We start from the raw sequence: 9,974 nt of genomic DNA, 5'->3' as shown, positions 1-9,974 counted from the left end.
GCATGATACTTTTTGAAATTATTGTTATGAGCATTAAATTTTTAAAATGTAGTGTTTCTAGCACATAGGAGGCATTAAAAAAACTTGCTCCTTCTCCCAACACTCCCTGCCTCTCTACAACATACCTTTTAGTTGGAAGAGCCTAGGAAATACCTAGGAGATGTGTTATTCAAGTTTTTTCCTTCTGTTTTTGGTCTGCTCCTTTACAATCAAAGCAAAGAGGCCTTCAAGTTGAGAACTGACTAGTTCCCAAAGGACTGATGGGTTCACTGTAAATAGTGTTTGGCACCTAGAACCTTTATGCCTGACACACAGTTCAATACATATTTTTTGAAAGAGTAAATTAATTAACAAGGTACTGAATAAGGATGATGCTCCAAACAGATAATTATGGGATGGACATGCTTTATTTATTTATTTTCAGAGACAGTGTCTTGCTCTGTCATCCAGGCTGGAATGCGGTGGTAGGATATAATTCACTGCAGGCTTAAACTCCTGGGCTCAAGGGATCCTCCTGCTTCAGCCTCCCAAGTAGCTATGACTATAGGCTTATGCCTCTATGCCCAGTAGACATGCTATATGTATGAAAAAGTGGGCAGATTTTATCAAATGAGAGGTTTGGCGTGATGGTGTGTCCGAATGTGTGATTTCAAAGCGTTCTCATTCATTCAATCACCATCTACTGTGTATCTACCTTGCATCAACCATAATACTAGCATGGATGTATCTCTGCACCCCCAAGTTAGTGCAATTAGTCAATCACAATAATAATTAGATAACAGAAGGATATATAAGATATGAGTGATAAAAGGAAACCAGTAACTGCTTATTGGTATGTGAAACAGCATGACATCCAAGTATGTCAAGCAGTGTGATACTGTCTGGAGTGCATTTAAAGAAATCAGAAGAGATGAGGCTCAACAAGTAGTACGTAGGTAGGGGAATTTAGAGGAATGGGAAGAGACAAGGCTCAACAGGTTTAGGTGGCCATGTGAGTTGGCACATGTGGAACTTCAGGTAAGATATTTCTTAAATAGACTGAAGAAACTGACACAGAGAAAACTTAAGTATATAAGATAAAGTAGGTCAGTAATGCCTATTCTTAGTTCTAATTCCCCATCTTCTTCTAAATTGGTCCATGTATTTCATTTCACAATTACACAGAAACCTCTACAATGGTCACTGATTATTTACATACTTAGAAACTTCTAAAATGAGGCCAGATCATGAAGAACCATGTATGCCAGGTTGAGAGTTCTTAGTTGCATCCTTTAGGGTAGCGATGGCGGAGTTACTGGAAGATTTTAATGCAAAGAAAAGACAATCACATTTTAGTTTCAGAAAGATCTGAATTGGAGAGTCAGGGTATAAAAGACAGAGAATCAGCTAAGAAGTTTCTAAAACAGTCTAGTATAACAGAGATCATAAAGGCTGGAACTAAGGCAACAGAAGTGGGGTTAGAGATGGGATGTGTTTGAGAGATAAAAGTAGATTAGGCTTGATGAGGGAAATAAGACAGAAGGAGAACTCTGAATCACAGCTTTCTGAAGGGAGCTTCTGGGCATGTGGTGAGGGCATTAACAGATACAGGGAACAGTATGGATTAAAGATGTAGGATGCTGGGCAAGGGCAAGAGAAGTTCAGTTTTGGCCATGGTGAGTTGGCATCTGTGGAACTTCAGGTAGAGATATTTCCTGAATAGACCAAGGAAACTGACACAGAGAAAACTTAAGCATGTAAGACAAAATAGGTCAGTAATGTCTACCCTTAGAACAATTCCCCATCTTCTTCTAAATTTCTCCATATATTTCAGTTCACAACCACACATAAACCTCTTCAATGATTACTGATTATTTACATAATTAGAAACTTCTACTGTGTATACTTGGAAAAAAATAAAATATTTCTAACAGCAGCTTGTTTGTTAATAGGGTAAACATGTCAACAATTATTGTCATAAAAGTGGTTTGAAAGAACCTCTTTGGTAAAAGTAACAGTGTAATACTTTCCTGTTATGTACTTAGGAATGACTGACATTTTCCCTAAGGATAAAATATTTAGCTGTTGATAGCTAGACCATGTTAGTGTTGACCTCAGATTGGGGTTTACCAATGCAGAGGCTCAGGCCAACCAGTAACTTATACAGTGGAACCCATAGACCAGTAGCAATGATGGCTGATAACATGTCTTGAGAATTTGGTAATTCCACTGTCCAATGGACATGGGGCAGCAAACTGGGCACCAAACCACAGATGGATTGCAGTACACTGAAGGAAGTCATTATAGTTTTATGAAATTGGAGGCTAGCTTGACAAAGATGAAGCCTGCTGGGATTAAGAACTGTGTGTTCTTGGCAAGAGCATGTTGCTGCAGAATTTCACCAGCCATAGTGGGGAAAAAAAGGGGGTGAGGGGGTGTGGGGAAAATGGAATGGGAGACCACAAAATTCCTGATATGATACATAAAATGTTAAATATCTATCAGCTTTGCATCCTTTGAGAGTCACCAGATTGAAGCACAGTATTTTGGATTTGGCTGGCAGATGGTGTACACAGACTTTCTGAGAATGTTACCATTTCATTTGAAACTAGCAAGATTACATGTGACTATCATGGTAACTTAACACTCACAGATTCTTCAACTTATCCCTAACCCTGGGTTGAATGTAGAGGCTCTAATAACATATAAAAGGCTTTGTTAATGTATGGTCTGGGTCTCATTGAATAGTATTTCAGGATGTAATACTTCTTTTAAAATGTCCATAGGGCAGTGTCAACGTCTTTCCATGGAAATCTGGCTCACCCAATAAAAGAGGCCAAAGGGAAAAAAGACTAAACCAGGGGAGATGGCAGGCAGTGATGTCTGGACTGTTTGAATGGGACTTCTCCATTTACCGCCCCTCTCACTTCCTTCTAGGGTCTGGACCTTTAATCACCACAGCAGTCAGCCATGTAGGGTCACGCTAATCGCTGTTGACATCATCCTACTACTTCCCTTTTCAAATTCCAGTGAAGCTATGTGTTTCCTGTCCTATTCCACACCCTAGAGAATGAACACTGGCCAGCTAGTATCTAAATTTAGAATGGCAGCAACGTGTCGGGTTTTCGGAGTAGAGATAAAACAAACCCAGGTGACATTTCCAAGCCTCTCAAGGAAAGGGGGGAAAAAACCTTTCTGGGGTAAGTAAATAAAGAGAGCTTCAATAGTTCCACGGTAGAGAGAGGCCTGCTGGCAGGTTCAGAAAATAGGCCGTTTGGAACCTTCTCCTTTAAGCCAGGAGGGCGGCTTTGGGAGGCGTCTCGAAATACATTCTTGACTCTGCTGGGAAAGCTCGGGGAGCCAAAGGCCTAATACCCCCCACTTCAGGGGAAGCTGTGAAGGCAGCTGCACCTCCTTTGTCAAGCTGTTGGTTTCAACCAGACACGAGGACACACTTGAGGTGGGGGGATAAGGGGAGAAGCCTGCCGCCCCGTCCCACCCCCGCCAGCACGCCGCCCTCGCCATTCCTCCCCGCCCCGCCCCGCGTCTGTGACCCGGCGGGCCGAGCCTCAGGCGACCTGTTGGCAGGGAGAGTCACGTGACGCGCCGGCTGTGCACTCCCCTCGGGCGGGCCTCCTGTTGCGCCCGCCTGGCGGGTTCCATCACGTAACGCGCGGGCGCCGCCCAGCTCTTCCTTCGCTGAGCGAGGGAGGGCGGGCGTCGAAGAGGAAAGGGAAGGGGAAAGGGGCGGGAGAAGGGAGGAGGGGCGGTGTCCGAGTCACGTGACCCGGGGGCAGCCCGGAAAGCTCCGAGGAGGAGCCTGGCGCCGCCATTTTCGTGCAGCTGCCTGTCCCTCTTACCCTGCTCAGCTCCAGCTGACCAGGGAAGGGGTGGGCTGAACTGAGGCGGGGGCAAGGGAGTGCCCGACATCTTGTCCGACTCCGCGGGTGACACGAGCCGGTTCTCTCTGGACTGGGTGGCAGCGCGCGGCCCCGAACCGCGCCCCAGGCCGGCAGGCGGGGAAGGAGCCGGTGGGGGTAGGGGGTGCGGTGGGGGGTGGGGACCCTCCGGCTCTTGGGGGTCCCAGTCCCTACCGGCTGCTGAGCGGGTGGGGTGGTGGAGGAGCTGCAGAGATGTCCGGCCAGAGCCTGACGGACCGAATCACTGCCGCCCAGCACAGTGTCACCGGCTCTGCCGTATCCAAGACAGTATGCAAGGCCACGACCCACGAGATCATGGGGCCCAAGAAAAAGCACCTGGACTGTGAGTGAAGCCGACCGCGGCCCCCGCTTCCGGGCGCCCGCGCGACCCGCGTTCTTCTCTTTCTCGCTTTTCTTTCCTCCTCCTGCTGCCTCTTCCCTCCCTGCGTCTTCTCTGGCACGGCGGGTCCTGTGCCCGTTGAGCTGTGTTCTTTTGCTTCCATCACACCTGCCTTCACGGCCTCCGCTCCCCGTCTCAAAATCTGACAAGCCACTCCCCTCCCTATTCCTAGGGGACCCTCGCCTCCCTGCCCGGTGCGCTACCACACCCCATCATACCCAACCAACTTGCTTCCCCACCTGGCTTCTCACCCCCTACCCGTCTCCACTGCAGCCTTCTGCTCTTCCTTCCCACCCGTCCGGTGCCGCCTCGTCGCCCTCGCCTGAGCGTCTCCCAGCCCCATTGTTTCTTCATCAGCCTCCTTCGGGTTTCAGTAAACGCCTTGTTCCTTGCACCCAGATCCCTGTTATCCCTCCGGGCTGCCTCCCTTGAAGTGATCCCCCACTTCCTTTGCTCCACTAGCTGCTTCCCCCATCCCTTCCTGGCTTTCTGTTCCACCTTCCCTCCCGCGTTTGGGTTACCTCAATCATCGCCTCTCTAGTAGCTTCAGTGTAGTTTCTTCGACTCATTTTATTTTAAATACCATACCTAGTTACCCGACTTTTATTTCAGATTACCTTCTTTGTGGGAGTGAAAGTAAAAGGATTCAATTTGGTGTAGGGAAAGCTTTCTGGAAAGTTGGGATTTTTATTTGCCTCTGGTGGAATTTAATCATTGTGTTGTCCATACTTTTGACTGGGGTGAGTTTGTGACTGTGAGCTCTGCCCCCCAGCTTTTCAAATGGGGATATGGAAAAAAGGCTTTTTGCTGATACTCTTATCAGTTCCCGGAACTGTTAACTCGGGCGGCTTGAATTCAGAAGCTTGAGTGTTAAGCGTAGACTGTTGGAATTCCAAATGGATTAATAAATTTACTTACAAATAACATACATCCCTTAAAAAACATTGGCAAAATGATGTTTGATGATGCTTGAGTTTGGATACGTTTTAATTATGCCAGTTACCTTTTGGGGAACTAACTTCTCTTACACGACATAGTATTCGCCCATTCGCTAACGTAGATACAATTAGTAGAGCTAACTCCTCGTAACTTTTTTCTAACCTGGAAGTCACCTGTAATATCATCCTTTTTCTTTGCGCTCTTTTACCCCAGGGTACAAAGCTCATTGGATCACTCAAGCCAATGGAGCTTAGACCTGAAACTTTTCAGGGAAAAATAGGGAAATAGTCACGATAAGTAAGTTCCCTTTTAAATGACTGGACACATTAGACTGACTGACTTTCATCATACATGAAAGTTACTTTGCTTTACTGTTTGAAGCAAGAGTGAGCATGCCCTGAAAGATAATTCACTGTCTGGAAGCCTGTTTTGATTTCTCATTTGGACTTTGGCCGTAAAGTTTGCACTTTAAAAAAAATGTACGAAATGTAAATTCTTCCAAGTTACTGTGCTCATGAATGCTGTTAGAACAAGTTTTTGCTACACAGAAGGCTATTATTCTTTGTGATTGTTCCCCCACTGTGGAAAAAAGTTTTAAATAAAAAGCATTAGTGCTTGGTTCTTTCAGATATGCATGCAGGCTGCTTTTAAACTCTCAGTCCTTGCTTGTCTTAGAGAATGGAGAATATATTTAAATGGTGACACTCTTATGAACAGAAAACTTTTTAAAATGCATCGTAAAGCCATATGTGATTTTTTGATTATCTGATACGTGTAGTAGACGTTTCTACTATTTACGGCTCTTCAAATGACTACTTGGTTTGCCCTACCAAATCTTACAGTTTGCCCTGACACTGTGTTAATTCTTTTGTTAGTTGTTTTCGGGTTTTTTTTTTTTTTTTTTTTTTTTTTTTTGGTATGGGAGTATGAAGAAACTACTGTGACTGTGTGAACTGTTTTCCTCTTTCCTCATTCAAAATAAGAATCAATAAGGCTTTTAAAAGTTTTTTTTTTTTATAAAGGTTTGTGTCTTATTTCAAATGTAGCAGTGGTTCTTTTAAAGCATTGCCAAAAAGAGGAGAAAATAGGTAGGGTTAGAAGAGTGCTATTTGCATGTGGTTTCATAAATGTTATTAGCTATTTCTCTTGTTTTAGCCATTACTGCAGATGCTAACTGGGGTTAGGTTTGGAGGATAATCTTGCATTTGTCGTTCTTTTTCTCTACTACTTCTGTTTTTAGAAGTTCCCACCTTTTTGGAACTTGAATATACCTGGTAGTATTTGATTTAAAAATATACGTGTAGTTAATGTGCTTCTGTTTCTTTTCAATGAGGTTTTAAAATACAGGGATACTATCTTCCGTACATTGTTGATTAAAATGTCCTGTAATCAGTTCTCACTAATAAAATACCTTTATCTTAGGTAAAGTCTGACCAGTCAGTGGTTTACTAAACAAATACCTTCCTTGCACACACTAACATGCTTTGAGAAAATTAAAAAGTCTTCTACAGACAGTTCATGGTGTTGACATCATGAACTTTAGGCTTTAATACAGAAACCTGTCATTTCAAGTAATTTTTTATCTTTTAGGAATTTTTCTTTATAGTGAAAGCTTAGTTTATGTGCACCTTTTAATGCCTCTAGCAACTGATGCTTATTTATATGAATCTAATGAAAATGCTTTCGTTTTAAAATGGCAGCATTTAACAAAAAATATGCTTAGGATTTTTGTTTTTCCTATAAGCCCTTAGAGTGTGGAGGTGGTTTCTGTGCAGTTTCTCGCCAAGATCTTTCCATATTAGGAAGTGATTATTAATAATCCATGAATTATGGCTTAATTCATACTACATTATATACTTACTGAAGAAAGATCTTTTTGCTTTGCTTATACTGTAGGTGTTAGTGGATAATAGTGTTGAGTAGCATCCCTAGTGTGAAAGAGTTGTCAAACTTGAAATATGTTTGTAAAAATAAACACGATTTCCATTTAATTTTAGGCCTTTAGTAGCCATAATCAAGGTAGAGGAATAGCAGCCCTTATATTTGAAGGACTTCAGTTTTCCAGGCACTTTCTCATCATCTCATTTAATCCTGTCTCACAGCTGGAGGTGGGGGCAATTCATATACATAGAAAGTAGCTTCTAATTCCATTTAGTAGTATAGAATGCTTAAAAGAACCATAATTATTGCAGGATAGAAAAAACAAATTTTTTTTTTTTTTTTTTTTGAGACGGAGTCTTGCTCTGTCGCCAGGCTGGAGTGCAGTGGTGCGGTCTTGGCTCACTGCAACCTCTGCCTCCCAGGTTCAAGAGATTCTGCCTCAGCCTCTTGAGTAGCTGGGACTACAGGCGCACGCCACCACACCCAGCTAATTTTTGTATTTTTAGTAGAGATGGGGTTTCACCATGTTGGCCAGGATGGTCTGGATCTCTTGACCTCATGATCCGCCCACCTCAGCCTCCCAACGGGCTGGGATTACAGATGTGAGCCACCGTGCCTGGCCCACGATTTTTAATTTATAACTTCTTAATATAAAAATCATTTTTATCTGATCTTACCATCTTTAGTCTTAACCCCCCCCCCCTTCTTTTTGATACAGGGTCTTGCTCTGTCACTGGTGTGCAGTGGCAGGATCATGGCTCACTGCAGCCTTATCCTCCTCAGGCTCAAGAAATCCTCCCACCTCAGTCTCCCAAGTAGCTGGGACTATAGGCATGTGCCACCACGCCTGGTTAATTAAAGAAACTTTTTATTTTTGGAGAGATGGGGGTCTCCCTATGTGGCCCAGGCTGGTCTTGAACTCCTGGGCTCAAGTAATCCTCCTGCCTCAGCCTCCCAGAGTGCTGGGATTACAGGTGTGAGCCAGCATGCCTGGCCCTTATCCTATTTTTTGATATGAATTCTTAATTTTCTTTATTCTTATTTAATTTACTATCCTTGGACATTTATATTTTGACATATTTCACTGAAATGTAATATTTTTACTAATGGCTGTAATGTCACCTTTTTTTTAATGTCTCCTTTTTTTTTAAAATGAGGTGGGTCTTACTCTGTTGCCCAGGCTGGAGTGCAGTGGTGGAATCACATCTCACTGCAGCCTTGACTTCCCAGGTTCAGACAATCTTCCTGAGTAGCTGGGACCACAGGCATCTGCTACCACGCACAGCTAATTTTTAATTTTTGTACAGACGGGGTCTCCTTGTGTTGCTTAGCCAGGTCTCAAACTCCTGGGCTCAAGGATCCTCTCTACTAGCTGAGCCTCCTAAAGTGCCGGGATTATAGGTGTGAGTCACCATATCCTGTATGTCTCTGTTTTTTAATTCATATTTTCCCCAGTTAATTTACAGGGACATTTCATTTCAACCACTGCCTTATCTTTTCTAAAACAAAATCAAGATCAAGTTCTTACTAAGCATCCATTATCAACATATCTCTGGTAGATACAGCATGGTTATTTGTGTGTTGTGATCTGGATCTAGAAATTGGAAATAAGTTTTTAAAAAGTAAGATTTGAATATTTTGCATATGTAGAAGGTGGAATTTGTATTTGGGCTAGTGGTTTGTGTAACTACATTAAAAATGTGTATGACATACCAGACTGTACCTGAATTAATTCCCTTTTAAAGCACAAATGGTTTTTAATGTCTCAGTTAATAATATCTTATGGGTGCTTAGTTTGCGTATTGTCAGGAAGGATCTGGTAACTAGGATGTGATTTCTAAGAGGATGCATGTAAGGAAGAAATAAAGTAGAAGATCTGTCCCAGGATATCTTTTATTTAAAAGTAAGGTAACTGGGACTTTTTTTTTTTTCAAAAGGATCTTGTTTTAAAAAAACAGTTATTTTGTAATTAATGTCTGGGCTTCCTATTCTTTCCTATAAGAATTAGTCATATGATTTATATTTTCATTTTTCATTATCCTTAGTAGTCTTTTAGTAGTTTTGCAATACAGAAAATAGAAATAGAGTTATCAAAGTGGTAGTAATGAGTAAGATTTGGTTACACATGTCAAATGCCTGAGACATTTTATTTATTTTTATTTTTTCTGTCACCATGGCAGAACAGAATGCCTGAGGTATATAATAAAATTCACAAATGTATCCTTTTTCCTCCCAGATATGTCCAGTTAAGTTTCTGAACAGTATGTATTTTAAAAGAGGAACTCTAAAGAGAACTTAATATTCACCTATTTTTTGTAGCCGCTTATTCATAATTAGCAAATGAATTCTGAAATACTTTTGTAATTATTGTTCGCTGATGGATTTATTTGCTATGTTAAGAAATAGTATTAGACTTTGGGCATCTATACCTTTTATGTTTAATGAATATTTTATGTATCTGGATAATTTTTAAAGGTGTCTTTGAATTTAAAGTTACTGGCCGGGCGCGGTGGCTCACGCTTGTAATCCCAGCACTTTGGGAGGCCGAGGCGGGCGGATCACGAGGTCAGGAGATCGAGACCATGGTGAAACCCCGTCTCTACTAAAAATACAAAAACTTAGCCGGGCGTGGTGGCGGGCGCCTGTAGTCCCAGCTACTCGGAGAGGCTGAGGCAGGAGAATGGCGTGAACCCGGGAGGCGGAGCTTGCAGTGAGCTGAGATTGCGCCACTGCACTCCAGCCTGGGTGACAGAGCGAGACTCTGTCTCAAAAAAAAAAAAAAAAAAAAAAAAGGTACTATGGCAGGTGAGAAGTGAAACACTTTATAAGAAATGATTGACATTTTTCTTTCATAC

The 9,974-nt window shown here is 42.5% G+C and overlaps 1 protein-coding gene and 1 long non-coding RNA gene across 20 annotated transcripts in view; one reads left to right on the top strand and one right to left on the bottom strand.

Annotated features, from left to right (window-relative positions):
* Nucleotides 1–398: 398 nt before the first annotated feature.
* On the bottom strand, nt 399–4,571 carry LOC131384639 (uncharacterized). Its single transcript, XR_009215698.1, has 3 exons — nt 4,236–4,571; nt 1,199–1,294; nt 399–575 (listed from the first exon to the last, which is right to left on the bottom strand). It is a non-coding gene; the product is annotated as an uncharacterized LOC131384639 (long non-coding RNA).
* PICALM (phosphatidylinositol binding clathrin assembly protein) overlaps nt 3,807–9,974 on the top strand; it is a 104,504-nt gene continuing 98,336 nt past the window's right edge. For 12 of the 19 annotated variants that reach the window (XM_032167097.2, XM_032167094.2, XM_032167100.3 and 9 more), the window contains exon 1: nt 4,030–4,242. In XM_032167097.2, the coding sequence (XP_032022988.1) occupies nt 4,113–4,242 (130 nt within the window). In that variant the 5' untranslated portion in view covers nt 4,030–4,112. Of the gene's footprint in view, nt 4,243–9,974 lie in introns of all 19 variants that reach the window. The other 7 variants (XM_032167098.2, XM_032167091.3, XM_032167093.2 and 4 more) reach the window with 4 other exon arrangements.

This window comes from Hylobates moloch, unplaced genomic scaffold (genome assembly GCF_009828535.3).
Source record: "Hylobates moloch isolate HMO894 unplaced genomic scaffold, HMol_V3 SCAFFOLD_11, whole genome shotgun sequence".
NCBI classification, from domain to species: domain Eukaryota; kingdom Metazoa; phylum Chordata; class Mammalia; order Primates; family Hylobatidae; genus Hylobates; species Hylobates moloch.
The sequence above is the reverse complement of the archived record's forward strand: the minus strand, read 5'-3'. Positions and strand labels throughout refer to the sequence as shown.